A 26,043-nucleotide genomic window follows, 5' to 3' on the forward strand; every position below is an offset into this window, starting at 1 on the left:
AACTCTATTTGCTTGATTTCCTAGTTGGCTCGAACTCCCTTGGCTTGATTTCCTAGTTGGCTCGAACTCTCTTGGCTTGATTTCCTAGTTCGCTCGAACTCTCTTGGCTTGATTTCCTAGTTGGCTCGAACTCTCTTGGCTTGATTTCCTAGTTGGCTCGAACTCTCTTGGCTTGATTTCCTAGTTGGCTCGAACTCTCTTGGCTTGATTTCCTAGTTGGCTCGAACTCTCTTGGCTTGATTTCCTAGTTGGCTCGAACTCTCTTGGCTTGATTTCCTAGTTGCCTCGAACTCTCTTGGCTTGATTTCCTAGTTAGCTCGAACTCTCTTGGCTTGATTTCCTCGTTGGCTCGAACTCTCTTGGCTTGATTTCCTAGTTCGCTCGAACTCTCTTGGCTTGATTTCCTAGTTGGCTCGAACTCTCTTGGCTTGATTTCCTAGTTGGCTCGAACTCTCTTGGCTTGATTTCCTAGTTGGCTCGAACTCTCTTGGCTTGATTTCCTAGTTGGCTCGAACTCTCTTGGCTTGATTTCCTAGTTCGCTCGAACTCTCTTGGCTTGATTTCCTAGTTGACTCGAACTCTCTTGGCTTGATTTCCTAGTTGGCTCGAACTCTCTTGGCTTGATTTCCTAGTTCGCTCGAACTCTCTTGGCTTGATTTCCTAGTTCGCTCGAACTCTCTTGGCTTGATTTCCTAGTTGACTCGAACTCTCTTGGCTTGATTTTCTAGTTGGCTCGAACTCTCTTGGCTTGATTTCCTAGTTGGCTCGAACTCTATTGGCTTGATTTCCTCGTTGGCTCGAACTCTCTTGGCTTGATTTCCTAGTTGGCTCGAACTCTCTTGGCTTGATTTCTTAGTTGGCTCGAACTCTCTTGGCTTGATTTCCTAGTTCGCTCGAACTCTCTTGGCTTGATTTCCTAGTTGGCTCGAACGCTCTTGGCTTGATTTCCTAGTTCGCTCGAACACTCTTGGCTTGATTTCCTCGTTGGCTCGAACTCTCTTGGCTTGATTTCCTAGTTGGCTCGAACTCTCTTGGCTTGATTTCCTAGTTCGCTCGAACTCTCTTGGCTTGATTTCCTAGTTCGCTCGAACTCTCTTGGCTTGATTACCTAGTTGGCTCGAACTGGATGTTTAGATCCGATTTCTTTAGTCTGAAGGTAAGCATTCCCGCTTGGTTCGAATTCCCCGAGGCACGAGGTATTTTCACCCGTCTCTGTGAGTTTGAGCTAACCGGGTTCGACTGTATCTGGAAAAGGGATAGTTCAGAAGTTAAAATACACTCGCAGTATGACAATGCAATTGAAGGACTTTTTCTCGTAGTTTTACAACAGACACGTTGAAACATAAAGATGAAAATTGTCTGCACATACCAAGTTGCTGGTAATAAATTTTTCTGCCAATGTCAATCAAAGTGACATCTTTATGCCGTCAAATTATGCATATGGCCGGTCGATTATTTTAGTACAAGAAATACCATGCCACCAGCAAATTTCACGACGACGGTTTCACTTATTTTATCGGAATAGGGATATCACTTATTTTATCAAGCCGAGGACATCACTTATTAACTTACCCCTAATTTTATCAACTATTATCGGTAATTCACTCGACTGACCCGAAGTAACCGTCGGTAGTGAAGCAATAAATTTCAACTTTCAATTCAAGATGATATCTGAAAAGTGGTCCCGAGATTTTGACATGATAAAATTATACCAAGGCGGGCAATGCTATTCCGTAGTAAATCAATTTGTTTCAATTTTACAATAAGGGAGATGACACACAACTTTATACTGACCATTACACCGACCATAATTTACTTGAAACTTCAAAAGGACGCGTAGAATGTATTCTAGTTATATAATGAGGCATGTTATTTTTAAATAATTGATTATATTTGAATCAAATCTAAAATTCAAAATCTGATCCACTAAATCTCAAAAAGTAGTGAAAAACTTTTTTCACAAAAATCTTTTTTTTTTTTTGGATTTGTTCATGTAAAAGTAAGATAATTTTGACAAAGTCTACCCCTTATAACAAACAGACAATGCTGGGTTTTTCTACAGACTGACTCTGGTACATTTTGGAACTATAGATCAATATTTATTTCAATTTAAAAAATAAAACGTAAACAAGCATGATAATTATATTATAATGCCTGTGATTAAGATAAAGTAAACTAAAGATTCCCGGCCTTGGCTCATGTGAGTTTGGTGTGTGGTCATCAAGTGGGTTTCCTCTGGGTACTCCGGTTTCCCCCACGCAACAAGACCACACTCTCGCGTAATATCGTGCCAACGAGAGTGATTAATACAATGTTGTAATAACTTGTTTCACATTCGTTGTAAAATAAATCAGTTTAAAATAAATCAGTTTAAAAAAGAAGAAGAAGATAAAACATCCTGAAAAGCTGAACGAAGCAAAGACCTCCTTGGTCACATAGCAGATCTTGGCGTGCGTGACGCATGTCGTTTACAGCGAAGCCAATTCATTAAGACACAATTAGTTACACCCGTTTAACTTTTTAGTAATCACAGGGTTACTTAAATTTATTACCCTATTTTGGCCGTTTTCTGTTGAATGGGATAATTAGTTAAGGGTTAATTTATGCCATTACCCTTCTAATAGTTTTCTTGCTTTTGTCTGTTCATGCTAGTAGAAGTTAACCTTACATAGTTGAGAGATCATACCCACGTTGAAAACATAAACCACTTGGGAAAGTGAATGAAAGATATGGCTAGCCATTTTGTTTATCCACTCAACCAGGCAATGAAGCCATGTTTTGGAGCGTGTTTTAGACCTGTTTTTGTCTCACAGATGTTAAATAGTGGTATTCGACTCCGATTGCTGGCAGCGAACAATTAGGACAAACACAAAGCTAATTGATATGTACTAATTGTCTTATTTTGAATCAATTTTACTGCAGGAGCTTTGATTTTTTAGTTAAAGCAAGAACAAACTAATACATCAGTCCAGATAATATCATAGAGCATTTGTATTTCAAAACGAGGATTTTGTCATGTATGTACATTATTTGTGACGTCGTTAGTGAATGTGGGTCTTGTGGAGCATGTCCCATTGTCAAAAAGAAAGGTGATTTAGCTGTGTTGTTAGATTAAAAAAAAACAACAGAAAATTTGATGTTTTGAATAGTATATATCATATAAATGATACAATATTGACTGCCATTGGCAGCTCTTTTTCTTAACATTAGGCTTTCCGAATATGGAAAACATGAGTTAGATGTAAACTTCTGAAAGCATCAGTTTTCCAATCAGAACTAATATTCGCAGTCCATGTCAGAAATAAATAAGCATCTTTAGTCAAATCAAAATATCATTTGCAAAGGGGGCTTTTATTAAACAGAAAAAAAAAACGTTTTAAGAGAAAAGGTCTTCCAACAAAAAAGAAGTCTGCAAAATTCCTCTTGAAACACAACATATATTCAAACTATGAACATATTTGTCTCTAATTGAGTCTCGGTTTAATTAAGACTGTACATGGACAGCATTTGAAAAAGCAACAATGTCAACGCCCCCAATCACCGCGGCTATATCGCCATCAAGACAATGTATGCGATTGTTCGGAAAAGGAATGCAAACCCTTGTCCCTCAAATTGAATCCCTGCGTTCAGTATCAACCACCCACGGCGTAGCCATGCTATTTAAAGGGACACCCTTAAATTTACACATTAATTACGCTTAATTAACTCAACACTGGTCATTAACTCCTACGCTTAATTTAATTATGGTAAAGCGATTTTGAAAATGGATATCTCCTTGGACATGTTTAGTGAAATGCATGCCTTTGCGTACGTTTGCTTTCAACATGTTATTTGTTAAATATTATAAACTGAGTTGAGTTGAGTGTAGTTGCGTTTATATATATGTCTTGCCGACTTAAATCTTATTTTGCATCCAAGCTATTAACTGGTTTGTTGTTTTGGGTCTGCTGTTAGCAGGGGCGTAAGTAGAAAAAAATAGATGTGCAAACCCGGATTACTATGGGGAGGGGGTTTCGTGGTCATGTTCCCCCCCCGCCCCACCCCGCCCCGCCACCCCCCCACACGATGTTTTAGGTACGATTTCCACTAAAGTTTGGAATTTAAAAAAAATGAGAACATGATTTTCTGGTCAAAGAGGGGTGCCGTGGACATGCTGCCCCGCGATTTCATAGGTACGGTTTCCACAACTTAAATGTGGAATTTAAAAAAAAATGAGGACATAAAGTTCCGGTCAAAGAGAACATGATATCAAATCAAAATAAATAAGTAGCGTTCGATATTTTTGAAACATTTTTTTTTTATCAAAAACTAACCAAAACAATATATTTTTCTTCTTGAAGCACCAGGATCGTTTCTGGTGAACTTTCTAAACAATTAGTTTTCTTATATCGTTCTGCTTAACGAAATATATTCTTCGAAAATAGTCTTTTTTAGTTCAAATCAAAGTACTAAAACAGGTTGAAGATTCGTAGTCGATGGTGATAATTTGTAACAAGAAAGTTTGATATCTTTATTATGAATGTGATGCTATCAATGTCTATCTCCGTCTATCTTCACAACAAGAATGAATATGTTCGACCACTTTCATTTAAAATTAAATACCTTAGATGTAGTGATACGAGTTTTTACAAAATAAAACAGCTATAGCACTGTTAATCAAGAGCTATCTGCGTAAAGATATTTATCAGTGACAGGATATGCATTGAGATCTTCATACGCGTGGAAAAATAGGTCCATTGTATTGCAGATAATTTTCGGTGAAAAATGTTGCCGATATGTCTAATGATCGCCGAATTAACTTGTTAATGTATTATACTTTTTTAATGTTAGCAGTAACAATTAATGACGCCCGTATCTAGTATTAATCGAATACACCCGAGGCTAATTTTCATTTTTTGTTTCACCGATTTTGTCCAGAAAAAAAATGTTGTGTAGGAGGAGAAACGAAACGAAAGAGGTCCGATATAAAAAAGAGTTACATGCTGACAGAAAATCAGGCTAGGTAGGCATTCGAAACACTTCGGCCATAATCCAACAGATATGACCTCGGAAATAATACGGGTCTTTAAAAGAAGCTCATGTAGGCAGAGTACATATTGAAAAACATGTTGTATTTGTTTTCAACCGTCATGCATCATATTTGATGTTTTAGGGAGCTGCAGTTGTGGCATTATATTGGTCATAGAAGTTCATTTTCAGGTTCTTTTAAAGAATAATAAGATATAAACAAATAAAAAGTGTTCATTCCAATACATTGTCCACGCTATTGAATGAGTCTACATAGCGCAACGATTATTGAGACACTAGACCATTCCGGATAAGCTTATTGTAAAAGCATTAGAATTTTCATGAAAATCTTTGGCGAAAAGCAACCCAGGAATTTTCAACTTTTCCATACAAGCTACATATTAACAAACACGTTGTATGACTGACCTAAAAGATGCTACGAAATTACATATTTTTGAAGAGTTTTCAATTATTTAATTTCGGGCAAACTTAAGAGAGTATGTTGCATTGGAAAATTAGGTCAAAATCGTCTATACATTTTAAGCATATGTCAAACTATGTCAGACAGAACAGAACAGACTTTAATTAAGATGTAAACATAAGTCAAATGTATAAACACTTGAAATAAATGTGTGTGTGTGTGTAACAAATCAAGTGTGTGTTACATCAACAAAGTTTCGAGTATATTTTTTATTATATAAAGTTGAAATATGTGTATGTTTATAACACAACAATGTTGGAGTTAAGGAGACAGACTGGTAACGAGGATGGACAGTATCAGAAAGGGTTATTAAGAATAACATTACGAATACAAAGTTGTTGGTTCTTTTGCATAATTGCAGAGCCCAATCAGCTCAAATTTATTAACAAAGTTCAATAGCTGGTGGTATTTAAACACAGAGGGGCGTAAACAATGATAATTGTTCAGAGCTTTGTTAAAGTTAACAAAATTGTTAACTGAAGTCATCCTTGTTAACTTTCAAATCAATATTGCTCTGTAAGTTTCACAGACACACTTATGATCTGCATTATTCCTAACAAGAGGTGAGACAACTGTTTCAGTTGTACTTGTTTTATTTAAATTTGTGACCATATCATCAAATATCACGCCTCTAACATAAATGACGCAACGTCATTGGTCCAGGACTGGACCCAACTTTTCCATAATGGATCACCAAATTTATATCGTACCAAAATGGCGTCTATTTCCCGATTGCGATGAATAAATGAAACATTTAAACATGTAAACAGGTTGTCGACGTGATATATACGTTACGGGGCTAGTAGGTGACCCAATAATTATGGGATATACTGTGCGCAAGAAACCAAACCTGCGCCCCGTATATCCCATATCGGGTCACCTACTGGCCCTGTAACTTATATTTCACCGTTTATAGTTAACACTGATGTCGTCAATCACTTTGTTAACTTAAACAAAGTTTTGAAAAGTCGGACCAATGTTTTATACATATTTGTACTTGATATGGCACAATTCATTTGAAATTGTAAATAACCATTCATTTTTACTCCTTTAGATATGTATTTAATTTTAATGTACGTAATAAATTTAACGTATATGGTATAATTACAGCGAAAACATCACACATAACAAACATATATGACATTTTACTGCCACATATGTGCCTATGTACCGAAGAAAATTACTAACAAATGCGGTATTTTGATTGAGGTCTAAACGTTTTAATGTCGTGCGATTTGTGACGCCTCGATTCGTTTTTACAAAACTAGTTTTCGTTTTTTACAAAACTGTATATTAAATATCATTTCGGCAATATAAATTTGAAAATCAGATAAATTCGGAAGTTAATAGGTTGATGTCAATATACGATCTTTTGAATGTGAATTCAATTAATATATGGGTGAAATGAAATTAAACTTTCGGTTGCTATGGTTTTAGTATGGCATGGATCATTGAATATATTTGACAGAATTAGTCTATGTTTGTCAGGTACTTTTCACAGTGTTTGAGCAAAAATTAAAGTTGTTTTGCATTGTAGCATAATAAATTATTAGTCAATGTCAACTACGTTACTATGTACATATTAAATATATAAACATACTGTAGGAATAACAAAAAATACGCCAAAACTTATGCCTTGAACCCTTGCCCATTTACGAAAAACGTTTTTTTTTCTCTTTTCTCAACTTACTGTAAGAGGTAAACGATAGATGTTCGGATCTCCTTAGCCAGTTTCCATCGAAAACAACTTCGGATATATATGGACGGTTTACAATGTCAGAAATTTTAGCATTTAGCTACACTGCAAGTAGATCGTGTAATAATTTCAATTAAGCAGTTAAAACACTGTCTTGTGCCTTTAAACAGTGCCTTTTAACAGGGCCTTTTTATTGGCTTAGCTACTTGGCTTTTTACTGAAGTATCAATTATATTGTAAAAGTCAGTGTTGTTTATACATGAATAGCATGTGATATGTTCATAACATTTTGGAAGCGGGATCTGTCATATGCATTAAAAACATCCAAAGTATAAATAAAGCAGTATTGGTTTAATTGAGCCTGTCCTTTGATAGCAATGGTATATGCTACGTTCTGAACGCCACCTAGCTACAAAAGATGGAAATAGCAGCCTCTGTTTAATTAAGCTTGCCAATTGACAGCAATAGTAAAAGTTACGTTTTCGACGCCACCAAGCAACAAGATATGGAAAAGGTAGCAGCCTATGTTTAATTTAGCTTGCCCATTGGTAAATGTTACCTTTTAAACGCTATCTAGAAACACAATTTGTAAATAGCAGCCTCGATTCAATTGAGCCTGTCCTTTACATCAATTGTAAATGTTACGTTTTGAACGCAACTTATCGACAAAAGATGGAAAAAGCAGCCTCGGTTGAATTGAACCTGCCCTATAACAGCAATAGTAAATGTTACGTTTTCGACGTCACCTAGCAACAAAATATGGAAAAAACAGTGAGTGTTTAATTGAGCCTGCCCATTGACTGCAATGGTAGAACCTACCTTGTCGACGCCCCTAGCAACAACGTATGAAAATAAATATTTCATAAACAATATTAATAGCATTAAAATAAAAATTGATATGAATGCAGCAGTGGTATCACCATGTTCCTGGTCCGAACGAACATTTAATCTAAATACTTCATTTTTATTTTATTTATTTGGTATCGCCATAGAATCTGATCAGATATGGAAAATGGCTCGTAAAATATGTAAAGTCATCACCGTAGATTCGGGTAACGATCTTGTAGATTTCGACCACCCTTTTATTAATCAAAATGCAGTTTATGAGACATAAGATGTAGATCTTTGACCGACAGAATTTGTTATTTATGATAATTTGTTTATAGTATAAAAACCAGACGTCAAGTTAGCACGTTTAGCACCTTATACTATAATAGTGTGTTTTATGTTTGTGAAGTACTGTAGACATTAAGTATATTGCTGTACTGTTGAATTCATATTATATTTCAAATGGGTAAAAATTGTTTTTTTTGTATGCTGTTTGCAATTGTTAGTTGATTGTTGTGTTGGAGTTTTTATTTGTTTGTTTTGTTATTTATTTTTCATTGTTGTTGTTGTTGTATTGTTGTTGTTATTACTGTTATTATTATCACATCATCATCATCATCATCATCATCATCATTATCATCATCATCATCATCATCATTCATCATCATCATTATCATCATCATCATCATCATCATCATCATCATCATCATCATCATCATCATTATTATTATTATTATTATTATTATTATTATTATTATTATTATTATTATTATTATTATATAATTATTATTATTATGGGGGTGGAGTATGGGGAATAAGGGCGGGAGGAGGGGAGGGTAAGGGAAAGATATAACTGACAAATAAGACGCAATAAACACTGTAAAATCGAACGTGCAGAAACACATCCCTTGTCAGTATTGCTGTCAATGAAGTCACTATATCAAATTATAATATCCATTAATACCAACACCCTATCAGACTGAAATCGCTTTATCTAAATTAACGAAACACTTATATGTTTGTCACGAATACTGTGGATGAAACGTATCTTTCAGACGACCTTGATAGCTTATTGAAAATAAATTAAAGACTAAAAAGTAGCATGAACATCGCTGCAAGAGGGTGGGATTCAATATTGATCTTAATTTGATCTGAGAAAGATGTAGCTAATCGGATTACGTGATAAATATTACGGACCTATGCAGTGAATGAAGTCTATCGTGTATGACCAGTTTTCCCTGTACGATTATGATAGAGCACTTTAATAATCTCCTCTGAAACAAAATTTCAGAATCAAAAATAGTTTTGTAGAAATGTTCATAAGGTGATCCTTAGTAAAAATAAGTTCATTCTGGAAAATAGATTATTCAAAAGCACAAAGTATGTCCTCAGTATGAACACAGCAGTTCTGGCTTGGTTGTTTAACTGTTCATTGTTTGTAAAGAAACGTGTAAACACCCCCTACCGATTGAGCGATCTTTTGTTTGCAAAACAATTTGTATTTCATTTTTCTTCAACCGTACGACTGAGATTTACTTGAAAATAGACTTACAGGCGGTGAAGCCGATTACATGTTACCTTCTATAAGTGTGCTACATCATGCTTAAATTCATCAAATTACTTCGTCAAAACATGTGTTCAAACATACTGTTCATTGTTATAATGAACATACAACTTAATACTTCGTAGAAATTAATGTAGAAACGAAAATAAGTACTATAATATTCAATTTTGAAGTAGAATATCACGTATAAACAGGCCAATAGTTGGACTCTGTAATGAAGAAAAGTTTGATTGTGAAATAAAGAAAGCACTTAAGTCGTTGAACTAATAATGAATACATACCACTCTAGCGCTTTTACACAGATGCCAGTAGGAGTAAAACTATTCAAGGGCCATAACTCCTACGTGAGTTTTGCTATCTGGCGAGTATTCATCCTTAGCCGAGATGAAATGCCAATACATATTTCTACCATGTTTAGTAAAGATTGTTGAGGAAATGCTCAAGATTGATATCATACAAGGTGAATTCAGACAAAGAGTAAATAATACAAGGCCAATAACTTCAGAGTGGATGATGCACCCCCAAATCCAATACGTTATCTTCACAAATTCATCGCGTGTGGGAGCTGAAATTCCGCGCGACACCGCGGTGAATTTTACAAGTTATTGTAACATCTGCATGAGATGGCTGTTTGTCAACACTAATGAGTTTTTGATCCACATTACAAGATACCTTTCAAACTCATTTAAAGTTTTATGGGATATATATTTACAGTCGAGAAGCTTCGAAGATGACAACTCAATTTTTACAAGATTTGTGAGACCACGGTGATGGTTTAACAAATACGTTTAAAGTCAGTGATGGTTAATTCTACCCTTGGCGAATACCACTTTCAATAGAAAAGCCATCTTTTATAGGCAATGAATGTTTTATTTGCTAGTATTCGTGAATGCGACCCGGGGACCATGAAAAACATAAATTGTGTATTTATAATACTTTCACTTATTTGGAGAAAACCTGAAATGTTGTTTAAACGCATTAGATGAACCGAAAAATAAACCACTGTGAAAATAGATTTGTACCGATGTATTTAAGTAAATTTTGATGTAAATGCACTTTGAAATTCATCGGTCCTGCAGAGAATGTTCAATATGTTTAATACTAATTGATGATTTTACTGAATACAAATTATATGCTTATGATTTTTTCCTCGATATTTGTTGAGTCGCGAATAAATCCTTCATTCATGAGCGGCGAATCTGAGTGAATCGTACCACCTGTGCGCGAACATCTACCCGCAGAAAACTCGGCGTTTCGGCCTTCCCGCTCTATCTAACAGCTTCAATAGAATTCCTCGGGCTTGCTACCTCATTCCCCGTGCGCTAAATGACCGCATTAAAGTCTTGTCTGCATTCCTACATCTTAATTCCCATGTTACGACAAAGTTTTACATATAATAATCACAGGAAAGAAATATATATTTTCAGTAAAATTGAATTAAGTTCGTCTGGAGAGGGTACAACCAACTGTTCGTCCGTTGTTGAAGCAACGTTCCCAAAAATCTACAATAGCGCTATTGTTGTCTACTTTTCTTCCTTGAAGCATTTCTCTAATATCTCAGACAATGGCTATATCTATCTTCCGGCAAATAAAATAATGTTTATATACCTGTTGGAATGCGTTAAAAGTGATACTCAAAATAGGATACCTTGTAAATTATTTTTTACTCTTGTTAGAAAACGGAAATAACTAATTCCATTGATAAGATGCAGCGGGTGCTAACCAAGGCATGGTTCTTGAAAAGCTTCAACTTAGCAAGATTAGTATATGTATCAGCGTTCATATCTGGTGTGTTGTTCTGATGTATGTGTGGCCTGTCTGTGTGCTGTTTGTACGTTGTCTGTAAGACCTCAGCCCTGTGACTTTAAACATAGACGTTGCTGTTTGTTGTTGTTTGTGTTTTTTCTTTAGTGTTTTCTGTGTTGTTGTTGTTGTTGTTATTCTTGTTGTTGTTGTGATTGTGTTTGTTTTTGTTTTGATGTTGTTTGTTTCTTTTTTTCCCTTTTTTTGAGGGAGGGGGGGGGGGTACTTGGCTTGTCCCTGTAGTTTTTATTGTATAAACATATTAGCAAAAAGCTTCTCAGACTCCTCGGCCAGCCTATACAAGGCTAGTATAGAACATTTATGTTCATGAGTATTCAAGAATATTTTTGAATTGACATTAACGCGACTTTGTTGTTTTGATGTTTGGCTACAGTTTTTTTCCAATTTAGTTTCCATTGTAATATTAAAATCCAAATCCTATACACAATTTGATACGGGCCCAATGGTGAAGGTCACTGTTACTAAACAACGGATACAATATTATTCTCATAATAACAAATCGTAAGATTTTACCAAGAACGTTGCAATTCTATAGTGTTTTAAGTCTTTACTATAAAGTTCTCAATCAGTCTGCAACTCGGCCATTTTCCATTAAAAACAAACTGATGCATAGGTTAAAGTAGTTCGTAAAATATATAATAATAATAAAATTAATGAATTGAAGTATATTCACTTGTCATTCGTATTGCTAAATTCAAATTGATTGTCGGTAAAGTGTTGTATTGCATAAACAATTAAGATTCCTAAGAGTAAAGTCCTTGGGTTTAACTGCTTAATTGAAATAACTACGCGATCTTCTTGCAGGATAGCTAAATGTTAAGAATTCTGACATTGCAAACCGTCCATATACATCCGAGTTCGTTTTCGATCGGAAAATTGGCCGAGGAATTCCGATTGTATACTTCTGTGACATATCTCGAAGCTTGCCGGAGATGGCCGAGTTGTTACGATTGTGACAGTTTGCGTCCTTAGTATTTACTCCAACTATTCTGCCTTTTAGTATTTGGAATCTTTTTGCAAGATGGTGTGCGAAGGGTTCAGTGTGTGTATACCACGTGATAAATTACGTCATATATGCTACGTCAGGAGGCAACATTCTGCTTAAAATGAACACTTAAAACAAATATATCTTTTCTTTTTCTACACCATTTTAAATGAAACCAAGAACAGTCTATGCCGCTTAAAGAGCCCCGCTTTCCTTTCATAACCAGAGTTTGATCAGTTAATTAGTTTTTTCAAACACTTTGACAAACCTGTTTCCAAAACAATGTTTTAACAGTGCTCCATCAGGCAGCGGTATTGCGAAATGGTTTGTCGAAGTGTTTAAAGAAACTTAACTCTCAATCAAACTCTGGTAAACGACCAAAGGCGGGAGTCCGTTAGCGGCGTAGACAGCGCTATGTTCATTTAAAATGGTGACGAAATAGTAGTTATCTTTGTTTAAAGTCTTCATTCGAAGGAAAACATTGTCTTCCGACGTAGCTATTATGACATAATTTATCACGTGGTATACACACACTGCTACCGGAGATGGCCGAGTTGTTACGATTGTCTTAGCATTTACCCGACCACTCTGCCTCTGGGATCTTTGTGCGAAAGGTATGTCTCAGTAAAGCCATGAAACGTGACAGTTAGAAGCACCCAGGCCTAAGGATTTTGACATGGTAATTGGTCCTTGCATAAGCTGTCATGACAGATCTGCCATTTCAACTTTGATGCCTCATTGAGAACGTAGATAGAATCCCTATTTAACAGCATTCCAAAACATTTTAATAACACTTCTTATATATGGGGACAAGATACTAATTAATGGGACACAAATGCCAACAATCGGATAATTTGTTCGTCTCAGCGGTTGAAACTAATTGACCATGGTCGCTGGGATATCTGATAGCTTTGAACGAATCTTTTAAAATGGATCGAATTCTCCAAAATATGTAACGCATACAGCAGAATGTAGATTTCAATATTTTTGCACCGACAACCATTTGGGCCTACAGCTAGTCGGGTTAGCCGATGGCTTGATCCCATAAATAATAGTACAATGTTAAGTAGGCATTATTGTGACATAAGTAGATTCTAGGGTAATATAAAACTACATTTTGTACAAACAGGTGATGAAAAAGATTATTTTTCTGTTTTCCTTCTTATTGCTTTATTTTACAACGAAGTAGTTAACGTTCATTAAAAAAGAGTTTCCGTGTGTCATTTAACAGAAATGAAATTAAAGAATAGTAAAATCTTAAACACAAGATTATCAAAGCCATCTGTCAACCATGTGGTAGTTCCAATTAGGATGTTTTTTAGTCGATTTTATTCGTAAACTACAATGTATCTTAATGCCATAGTTCCATTATTTTGCTACAAATTTGTATGATTTGAACTTAAGCCAGTATCGAAATTAACACAACGTTGAGGAAATAGAAAAAATCAGTTCGTTGCCAATTGAGACGTATATACAGAAGCTACGGCTTAAATCCTTTACTAGAACACGCCTTTGAACCTATCTTGTCCTAGTCCGTCCATCAAGTTCATTGAATTTGACACCCGTTTGACTTTCTTTCAACTACTTTAAAAGCCCATGCCAGGTGGCTTTGATATTATTACTTAATACTAATTACTTTATGCTCGATCGCGACGAAAGCTGATAGCTTACAGAATCATTCTCCAGTCCGTTTTTTTTGGTAGAAACCAGTGTATGTGTCAATTTTAAAGCGTCATGAGAAATAAATCCTGGTGTGTGGCTCGAACCCACACATCTTTTGGGCAAAAGGTGGTCATCTTTACCATTAGACAACTGATAATGTTGCAACTACCATTACTGTCAACAGACAGTCTCAATCATACCGAGGCTGCTGTAAGTCAGATCTAGATGTGTTGAAAGTGTTGCAAAAAACATTACTCTCAATGAACAATTCAAGTCAGATCTAGATGTGTTGACAGTGTTGCAAATAACATTACTCTCAATGAACATTTTCAAGTCAGATCTAGATGTGTTGACAGTGTTGCAAATAACATTACTCTCAATGAACATTTTCAAGTCAGATCTAGATTTGTTGACAGTGTTGCAAATAACATTACTCTCAATGAACATGTTCAAGTCAGATCTAGATGTGTTGAAAGTGTTGCAAATAACATTACTTTCAACGGACATTTTCAAGTCAGATCTAGATGTGTTGACAGTGTTGCAAATAACATTACTCTCAATGAACATTTTCAAGTCAGATCTAGATGTGTTGACAGTGTTGCAAATAACATTACTCTCTATGAACATTTTTAAGTCAGATCTAGATGTGTTGAAAGTGTTGCAAATAACATTACTCTCAACGGACATTTTCAAGTCAGATCTAGATGTGTTGAAAGTGTTGCAAATAACATTACTCTCAACGGACATTTTTAAGTCAGATCTAGATGTGTTGAAAGTGTTGCAAATAACATTACTCTCAACGGACATTTTCAAGTCAGATCTAGATGTGTTGACAGTGTTGCAAATGACATTACTCTCAACGGACATTTTTAAGCCAGATCTAGATGTGTTGACAGTGTTGCAAATAACATTACTCTCAATGAACATTTTTAAGTCAGATCTAGATGTGTTGAAAGTGTTGCAAATAACATTACTCTCAATGAACATTTTCAAGTCAGATCTAGATGTGTTGACAGTGTTGCAAATAACATTACTCTCAATGAACATTTTCAAGTCAGATCTAGATGTGTTGACAGTGTTGCAAATAACATTACTCTCAATGAACATTTTCAAGTCAGATCTAGATTTGTTGACAGTGTTGCAAATAACATTACTCTCAATGAACATGTTCAAGTCAGATCTAGATGTGTTGAAAGTGTTGCAAATAACATTACTTTCAACGGACATTTTCAAGTCAGATCTACATGTGTTGACAGTGTTGCAAATAGCATTACTCTCAATGAACATTTTCAAGTCAGATCTAGATGTGTTGACAGTGTTGCAAATAACATTACTCTCTATGAACATTTTTAAGCCAGATCTAGATGTGTTGAAAGTGTTGCAAATAACATTACTCTCAACGGACATTTTCAAGTCAGATCTAGATGTGTTGAAAGTGTTGCAAATAACATTACTCTCAACGGACATTTTTAAGTCAGATCTAGATGTGTTGAAAGTGTTGCAATAACATTACTCTCAACGGACATTTTCAAGTCAGATCTAGATGTGTTGACAGTGTTGCAAATGACATTACTCTCAACGGACATTTTTAAGTCAGATCTAGATGTGTTGACAGTGTTGCAAATAACATTACTCTCAATGAACATTTTTAAGTCAGATCTAGATGTGTTGACAGTGTTGCAAATAACATTACTCTCAATGAACATTTTTAAGTCAGATCTAGATGTGTTGACAGTGTTGCAAATAAAATTACTCTCAATGAATATTTTTAAGTCAGATCTAGATGTGTTGACAGTGTTGAAAATATCATTACTCTCAATGAACATTTTCAACGAAACTAAGACTGTTATATACTTTTCATGTGTTTTCTTTGTTTAAAATAAAATCTTTCTGAATGCACTAATGTAGTGTGTTATATCAGATGTATTTAATATGAATATTTATAAAACGAATTTAGGAAATGTTATAATAAGAGCAATGGGCCAGCTATTTTACTTTTCCGCAACGAGCTTAATATTCGTTTGCATTAAATGGACGCGAAATATGTTTCTATCATTTGACACATTCTTTGCCATAATTTTCTTTTTGAAACAAAACATTTTTTGCTAAAATTTGTAGGGCGAGATTGTATCAACGTCAAATTATAAAGCAAGAAAATATGTAATAGATGTATAAGACTCAAATCAAGGAACTTTATATACTATAGACAGATATAACAAGCTCTTTGTCATAAGTACGTCTAGTGCGGCAATAAATTCGTTTCTTAATTAACTCCCATAAAATATAATGTACATGTAGTGACCGTGCATATGAAGCCAACGTTAAACGTTTATTCACAGGTGTGTTTTTTAAAAACGCATGCATGCTAATAAGTGGATCTTTAAAAACATTCTTTTATTTCTTTCAGGTTGCAGAGAGACATCATTTATTTACGCAATAACCAGCGCCGCCGTCGCGCATTCTGTTGCCCGCGCATGCGCGGACGGAAGTATATACACTTGCACGTGCAATTATAACTTACGTCAACCGAACGGCGTGGACTGGGAGTGGGGCGGCTGTAGTGACAATGTGAACTTTGGGAAAAAGTTTTCCCGCAAATTTGTGGATGTGGTGGAAAAGGGGCGAGACTTTAAATTCATGATGAATCTGCATAATAACGAGGCCGGACGACGGGTAGGTTTATAGGGCTTATCAGCATTTTTTTTCTTTTCAGGTTCATTATAGCAATATAAATCATAGATCCATCTTTAAAGCTGCACTCTCACAGATTGAACGTTTTGACAACTTTCTTTCTTTTTTTGTCTTGGAACGAGCCATTTTTTTGCAAAAGTCCATGGAAACAAGTATAAGACTGCTGACAAAAATTATATCCCAGAGTTTTATATTGCAGTTCAAAAATCAATGTTTTATGCAGTTTTCTTAAATCGTGAGTAACGGTTCAAGCCATTAAACATTAATTTTCGAACGGAAATATGCAAATATGCGATCTGATTTTTGTCAGCCATCTTTTATCATTGGTTTGCAGATTTTTACGCAAAAATTTGCTCTTTCCAAGACAAAAAATAAAAAAGTTGTAAAAAAGGTAAATTTGTGAGAGTGCAGCTTTAAAGTATACTATTCAACACCCAACACAAACACCGATGACAAATAAGTATTGATTTATCCCTGTAGTTTTCATTGTATGTTTTTTTCATTGTGGAAAAATAAAAAAATAAGGTATTTTAACAAAAAAATGCACTCGATCGATTCAAAATAAATGATTTATGAATATACACCTCAAGAGTGTTTATGATCATTTGCAATCATGCAAAACAATGACAATGACAAATTCTGTTTGTTTAGATAGCCAGTGATACATTCTAACAAAGCCCTCATACTAAGATAAAGTTTGTTTACAGAAAGATGTGTATTTAAAGCCTTGTTTATATGGGGATTTTATGATAGATTCATTTTTTCTTTTTCTTCTTGTGATTTACCTGTCTATTATATTGACGATATGTTATTGAATGTTAATAAGTGCCTTCATTGGCTCTTCCTATACCAATTTAGTATGACATTAACTAGAGCAAATTTTACGACGATACCACGGAGTGTTCAAATTCTTTGCTTGGATGCTGTGCATTGTCACCAGCTCATAAAATGTGAACTCTGAGAATGATGTCTCAATTTTAGTACCCAGCTGCAATACCAAGTGCAATTAGCTACCCCCAACGTTATCAAAAGATGATTCATTATTGCACGGATGCAGTAATGTATCATATAACGTTAATACCCGGGTGACAAATGTGTGCGAAATAACTCTATCAACCTAACGAGCGGTTTATTGACAGTGTCAACAATAGTCGGGCAAGAAGACATGTAATTTAAATGCTAAACTCTTCGCATCTCATTCTTCGTCCCCGCGGTTTTATTACATAAAAAGCTGCATGGATGGGATGTTTTTGGTACAAAAGCTATCCTATAAGGTTGATTAATCACCAAGTACCCAAGGTCTGCGTTCTGCACTTAAGTACAAGTCCGGCCAATTTTTTCAGTCCTTGTACTTTAATTTTGTTTTTCTGAAGTTAATCCGTCCGTTTCTTTTATCACACAAACATGTCTCGCTTGCTATTCATGAATTGGGATATTCAATCTAACACATGCATTGTTGTGTTTCGCAGTGATAGAAATTCATTTAAAAATGATTGATTGGTTGACAGATTATCATTGAATGCTAACATAATAGTATATCTATAAAATGACAATAAATCGAATTATTCAGTGCCAGTTTGGTAGATTGCCTTTTGGGTTATGTCGAGCGCCAGAAACCTTGGAAAGGCATATGACTGTATTTTTTTGTTTAGGTATACGTTATGAAATATTCTTACTTTACAAGGTCCTGGGACCTTTAAAGGAATTCATCTGTATGATAATCACAACAAACTACTTTTTTTATTTGAATGCAGAAAAAAAACGTCAGAACACACAACTTGAGCATCTTTAAATAATGTGTAATAATGTTCTAGCAACATATGCTGGACACGCATTTCCAAATCTTCAGCTACTACAATTTTGTTATATTTTTGTATTTTAGTACTTAAGTTAATGTGTTGTTTTTTTAAGATCACTCACTAGTTTTCTTAACTACAACATTCTCAGTTTATATTAAACCTTGTTACCTCCCCTTACATTAAGCACCTGTCAATATACACAAGATTACGTAATAACTTCACTTTTAAGGCTTTAGTTTAGCAAACTACTCACAGTGACGTCATAATTTGCACTGTTGATCACGTGTTATTTTCCTCATGCATGCTAGTCACGTGCTTTGGTGTTTCTTATGCAGCACGTCAAGCGAGAGATGGTTCGCGACTGCAAGTGCCACGGGATGTCCGGGAGTTGCACGATAAAAACGTGCTGGATGCGGCTGCCCTCTTTTCGGAAGGTTGGCGATATCCTGAAGGACAGGTTCGATGGAGCCTCCAGGGTTAACTTAGGTAAGGAATCGTGCTTGTTGAATTTACATTATTCAATTGTCGGATACCTTGTTGCACAATGCCGCCCTGTTCATTTGATGAGCTTCCTCAACGAAACTTCCTCACTAACATATTTTGATGTATGTTTGTTGGGAAGGAAGTTTATACACATACCTGGATTTATTTTGTTAAATAAGGTAAAAAAAAACCTCGAATATAACCTTGTTTACCATAAAACATTTGCCCAAAATATATGAGTATTAGACAACGTTTTTTAACCGATATTTTTGTGAAATATTTTTTTCTAATTCACTTTTACCAACCATATAGAATTATATGAAAAAATCTTTGGGACAAAATGCGAATCGGGGCACTGAATGTCAATGAAAATGACCAAGCTTAATCTTATCCTTAGAGTAGTTGGTCAATAGTGCATGCTTCTCATAGCTAGAGTATCTATTGGTGTTAATTTGTATTGTTTGATAATCATTAACAGCTACTGAAAGAACTCCCCCTTTTCGGTCGGTTGATCTTAAATGAAAACATGTTTTAATTCTGATATGGGTATTTTAAAAGCAATTTGTATTATTTATATACACAATTTTGAATTGAAAATAGCTCATTTTAGACATAATATATTCTCATTAAATGGCTTTCGTCAAGTTTCGTCAAGTGCAAAATCTTAATACACATCATTGTTGATAAATTACTTTGATTGTTCTTGTGAATATCCAGTAATAACGCATCGTTTTTTTTCTGGATAAGAAGGATCACAACATGCGCTAAATTGCCAATTAAATTTCAGAATCACAATTTTGTAAACAGAATAAACATGGTTACTTTGTGAATTATAGGAAACGAAGGAAGCGCAGACGATGAAGGTTTGTATTATATGTATGTGGTGTGTGTTTGGCAAGTCCAGTATTCATGTTGCGACCCTCGCTTTTCTAGGTAGCGTTTTTTGGACGACCCTCGCTTTTCTAGGTAGCGTTTTTTGGACGACCCTCGCTTTTCTAGGTAGCGTTTTTGGAAAGACCCTCGCTTTTGTGTTGGCAATTGATCGAGAAATTTTCCGTTCTGTTAACAAGCTGGTAAAACTATGATTTTCTTTTATAATGTACTTGAACATCATACAGAAACATTTGTTTGTGTGTGCATTTTATGAATATCGGTTTTATGTATATTTAAAACAAAGGCGTAATAGTAAAACCTTCTTTCAACTTTATCCTTAATGTATATTAAGAAAAATGGAAACCGTTCGAATTGGGAAGAAATCCTGCTTGTTGCCCGAACTGAAACACTCGATCAATCAAAACCACTGTTTGTGTATTCCCGCTGTTGATGTTCTCGCTTCTCGTGTGCGTGTTGTGTGTTTAATCGTAGAAATTAGTCGACACATGTATTACTAGTATGCTGTGTATTCCATCGTAGAAACATTTTGACATGTGTATTTTTAATATTCTCTATATTTCATTGTAAAAACTAAAAGGAACTACATGACACCTTGCAGTTTTATACTATTTATAGATGTGTCACATTAATTGCTAGTATTTCGTTATGCGAATTCTAAAAGGAGATATATGACATCTTGCAGTTTTAATACTATTTATAGATTTGACACATGTATTACTAGTAGTCTGTTATGTAAATTCTAATAGGAAATATATGACACCATACAGTGTTTTTCTATTTATAAATTTGACACATTAATTGCTAGGCAATATATATGACAGATTGCAGTTTTTATACTATTTATAGACTTAACAAATTTATTGCTTGCGAACCGTTATGTGAAGTCTAAAATGAAATCTGTGACACATTGCAGTCTTTATACTATTTATAGAGTTGACACATGTATTGCTAGTAAATCGTCTTGCGAATTTGAAAAGCAAATCTGTGACACCATACAGTTTAATTCTATTTATAAATTTGACACATTTATTGCTAGGAAATATATGACACCTTACGGTTTTTAAACTTTTTTTATATCTGTAATTGGAAACGTTTGTAACATATATGGTCTAATCTATCTGTTGTCTTTGTAGCTATTTCATATAACACTCTGTATTCACCCTAGTTTAGTCTTGATGACCATTTGCAGATATAGTATTATTGTTTTTTATTCATTATCAAGGCATTGTCCGTTGTTTCTTTCTGTCGCCTAAAATCAACATGTAGGGGTTACTTTTGACGGCGGCTTTCAGTCAAATCTTGTGGAAAAACAACTTAGGTATCCAATCATAATGAAGCTTGTTTACAGAGTTGGTTGGCATAATGACCAGTATAAGCTAAATTGTCAGGGGAATCAACCTAGTAACACCAGCATTATGCCTCTTTTACATTAAAAAATAGGTAGAATACTTTTATGTGTGTGCTCTAAACAGACGACGCATTCGATTGTAACCGCAGAATTCAATTTTAAATCAAGTAACATCCTTGGATGTTTTCAAACTGCAACGCATTGACCTCTCGCTGCTACGCCTCGTTGAATTTTTGTTGTTTTATATGTCCATGCAAAACTCTGTGCTTGGCTATATCCTGTCAAGCCTAAAGGGAGATCATTTCGTTAAAGTTTACGGGAGATCATTGTGTAACAGTCTGGGAAACAAAATCCCAATCGGGTTCGACAATCGATGATTGCCTGTTGTAGATGGTAAATGCGAGAGTAATGGCTCTTTAATTGCTAGATTTGATCATACAAAATAAATACACTGAACAAACAAGAATACACAACATTTGTTAACTTGACATTTACCCTGACTCGAATGACATTTTAAGTATGTCTCAAAAGGTCACCCGTTTAGTATCGGTTAACATAGTTAATTATACTATTAACAGTTTTATAATTATGTACTTTTAGTGTATAGGATGATTTAGAATTGTGTCCGTAATGAAACACATTTATTCTTGCTTTGTTGAGTTTTAAGAAGACAATGATAGTTTGTTTCAAAATTGAATTTCAATACGTTCTAGTGATCTGTATAAAAACAACTGTTACAGACAACGCAACAAGAAATGACGTTTAAAGCTGCACTCTTAAAGACTGATTGTTTTTACAACTGTTTTGTCTTGGAATGAGCCATTTTCGCGTAATTGTCTGAAAACCAGTGATATTGGATTGCTGTCAAAAGAGCAGGTCGTTTTCATATTTACGTTCGTAAATTGATGTTTTATGACTAAAAGTGTTACTAACGCTTTACAAAAAAAAATCGGCTGATCTATTGCGAAATATCTTTTTTATGACAGAATTTAAGGCATTGATGCCAAAATCAGCTGATTCTGAGACAAAATAAATAAAAAAAAAAAGGTCAAAACTGTCAATGTGTGAAAGTGCAGCTTAAAGGTTTACTTGAGTTTTTGAGCCACTCATAAAACATAAAGGATGCTTATGGAAATTCTGTTCTCATCGGATATTGAACGTAACATACAAGTTCATATGCCACTATGCAGAAATATACATATCTGCTGTTGGTTGGTAGTTTGTTGTAGTATGTGTTACTTATATATCCTTAGTATGTCAGTTTTTGTCATTCACCCCCGAAATCGCATGATCCTAGCATGCAACTCGTAAAAAATACTGTTGTTTTTTTTTAGAAAATGTGCTCGGAGCTCTCTTAATAAACGTGTATTTTAAAAAAATCAACGCGTTGCAAGATTATTTTGAATGTAGAATATATAAAATAGAATATTATTTAGTTACATTAATTATTCTATAAAACATATTTGATTTAAAATTAAAAGTATCATTTACTCTTTCCGTAACCTGAAAATATTATCAACTAATAATATTATATCAAATTGTATTTAGTTGATTGATTTAACCAACGCGGTTCTTTTAATTGCAAAGTCGCTCTTCCCGCACCCAACGGGAAGAACGACCAACCAACCCCCTGCACATCAGTCCCCCCCGCCGCCATTGACACTGTCAGTAGGGCCATCCTTGGTTGACGTCTTCGTACGACATACTTCACTTGCAATACTAATACTTTTAAACACCTCTTTTCAGGGAATAACAACGGAGGTCGGCGAGACCGCAAAAAGCTGCGCCTGGAGCCAGTGAACCCTAACCTCAAACGGCCGGACAAACGGGACCTCGTCTATTTTGACGAGTCCCCGAACTTTTGTGATAACAACGAAGAGATCGGGTTTCCCGGGACTTCCGGGCGTGAGTGCAATGCGTCTTCGATAGGTATAGATGGGTGTGACCTACTTTGTTGCGGGCGTGGCCACAAGTCCGAATCGTACACCGTGAAAGAACGATGTAGCTGTACGTTCCACTGGTGTTGTGAAGTGAAGTGTAAAGTGTGTACACGAACTAAAATTAGAAACACGTGTTTGTGACATCCATTTGGAATATAGACACGTGTTTTGACATCCGTATGGAATAAAGATAAGTACGTGTGGCATCCGAATGGAATGTATACACGTTCTTGGGACATCGGTATGATATTTAGACAGGTGCTTGTGAAATCCGTATGGAATATAGACACGTGTTTTGACATCCGTATATAGAATAAAGATAAGTCCAAGAGGCACCGTATAGAATGTATATACGTTCTTTGGACATCAGTATGATATATAGACAGGTGCTTGTGAAATCCGTTTTGAATATAGACACATGCTTTTGACATCCATGTGAAATATAGACACGTGGTTGTAAAATCCATATGGAAAAGAGCAAGTGCTACTTAAAGTGTAGTGCTATATATAGTTTAGGTTGTGAAACGCAAATGGGTTCAACAGTTCCTTTCGCATTATTTAATTCACGTCGAAAAGACGTTCAATATTACCGAGTTTGTACATAAATCGATTACTGTTTTTCTGTGTATTCTATAATAGATCGCAATATAATTTTTGAAAACAATGTGACTTATTTCAAAATATATATTGTTTAAATATAACTTTGTTTTTGTGTAACATAGCGTTACACAAATGCATGTATGCATATCACGTGTGTATATAACTTACATGTTTGTATGTTGCAGATTATCTTAATTTGCGAGGTCCTTTTTCGCGATATTTTTGTTTCAATACTTTACGGGAGCTGAAGTTTTCGCGAATCGTCGACTTCTTAAGTAGAGTTTATTTTGCGACGTCAAATCTATTTTATTGACGTCACATTTCACACATAAAATAACAATTGAACATTTCCGAACGGAGTGTTAATTCTTCTTTTCATCAGTTTATATTTTAAAACAACCTTAGTTAGATTTTTCAAAGACTGCTTAGTAAAACAATGTTAATACTCACTGGTTTTCCAAAAAAAAGGATTAAACCGTCACAAAATTTCTTTCTACAAATCGAAGTTTTAAATTTTTGTTCTTATGGAATCGCTTTTTTGAAAAATGCAAACTTCTAACAATCTTCAGTAAAACATGTTATTTTACTTTTTGCACAAAGTATAATTTAAAATGGGATAAATGCCAGTATTTATATTTTAATGCTCGCTGAACAGAATGTTCTTGTCCATGTACAGGCTTTGTTCATGTACACATATTGTCCATGTACGAATATTGTCCATGTACACATTTTCTAACAGTACACAGATAGTCCATGCACACATATTGCCAATGTACACAATTCTTTTGTGTAAAACAGATTGCTAAACGCACTGTTTTTGTCCACTGTTAGTTAACTAGTGTGTTCATAAAATCCGTTTCTTCTTCTTTTTTTACAATTCTTGTCCTTTCGTTTTATAAAAAGTATAGGTGTTTTAGAGATGTATTTTGTTTACCAGACTGAAATTATGTCTGTTAAATTAAAGAAGTACATTTTGGACAATAATGCCATAAAGAAATCACTTCATTTACCTGCAATAATAATAAAATGGAAACTACAGGGACAAGCCAGATAACCAGAACAATAGACGAAAATACGTCTGCTTCAAAGGATTTAGGAATATGAGCCCTGCTTGCATTTGAGGTCACATCAAACATGTTCATGTTGTTAAGCTGATTAAATTTCTTTAAATGAATTTAACTCTTTCCACTATCATATAATATTGTTGACGTTGATATAAATATTATGGCCATCTTATTAACGAGTGAACGACAAAAAAGCGTAATATCACGACTTTCAATCGAATTCTACAGAATCCTTTTAGGGCCATCGCGATCCCACCCCTCGCCTATCATCCGTATTTGAATGTTCCTATTTGTTGTTGTATATATTATGTTTTTAATTTATTCATTCTGTTACTGTTGGTCGACTCTATGTACATAGTTTTAATACACGATTGTATGTATCTCATATTTTGTAAGCTGTATAGTCATAATGCATATGAAAATCATCATCATCATCAGCTATCTATTCTTTAAAGTCGCGTCCCTGAAGTTACTCTTTCTGATTTAAAACTTTCTCAATGCAATTGCATTATCAATGTCTGAATAAAAATCAATTATCCTATTATATATTATTCTTTGCTTCAAATTCAATATTTTTTTCATGTATTAACACATTAAATAATAGTGTTAAAACAGTTTGAGTAAGATATATGCGTTCAATAGAGTAAGTATACAAATTTGTAATTCAAATATTGATTGCAATTACTAACATGTTTTCCTCTTTTTAAGACAGTTTAAAGATTGGTAATAATATAAAGTTTGAAAAACACACAAAAAGCTACCACTATAATCACAGCCTTTTAAAATGGAACATGCTTCCATTGATTCATTGTTTTGTTTCCAAATATCTCTGAAATTTACTATAACAACCTATATTCAGCTTTATTCTCATGTTTATAAATCAATGTCTATTTCTAATTTCATTTTATATCAACTGAAATGATGCAAAGTGGTATATGTATGTATGGGGATATTAATTTCCTTTAGTGATAGTTTAAGACCATTTCGTAGAGCCTTTAAAGTTATACATGTAAATCATGTTCATGCATCGTGATATACAAAGTCTTCCTGATCTTTTCTATGCAAATAAATGTTTATGTATATATAAATGTCTTTTCCTTGTTGTTTTTTATCCATGACCAATTTACATAGGTCTGTAGGACCTTATTATTATCATTCCCTGATCATATTCTTCACA

The 26,043-nt window shown here is 34.6% G+C and overlaps 1 protein-coding gene across 1 annotated transcript in view; it reads left to right on the plus strand.

Moving 5' to 3' along the window:
• The window catches only part of LOC128241432 (protein Wnt-1-like), a 44,823-nt gene extending 18,914 nt beyond the window's left edge, over positions 1 to 25,909 (plus strand). Inside the window, exons 3-6 of the mRNA XM_052958350.1 lie at positions 16,455 to 16,720; positions 18,873 to 19,023; positions 19,857 to 19,883; positions 23,009 to 25,909. Coding sequence (XP_052814310.1) covers positions 16,455 to 16,720; positions 18,873 to 19,023; positions 19,857 to 19,883; positions 23,009 to 23,343 — 779 coding nt within the window. The 3' untranslated portion in view covers positions 23,344 to 25,909. The remainder of the gene's footprint in view (positions 1 to 16,454; positions 16,721 to 18,872; positions 19,024 to 19,856; positions 19,884 to 23,008) is intronic.
• Positions 25,910 to 26,043: the final 134 nt, after the last annotated feature.

The sequence above is a fragment of the Mya arenaria genome, chromosome 7 (assembly GCF_026914265.1).
Source record: "Mya arenaria isolate MELC-2E11 chromosome 7, ASM2691426v1".
Lineage (NCBI taxonomy): Eukaryota > Metazoa > Mollusca > Bivalvia > Myida > Myidae > Mya > Mya arenaria.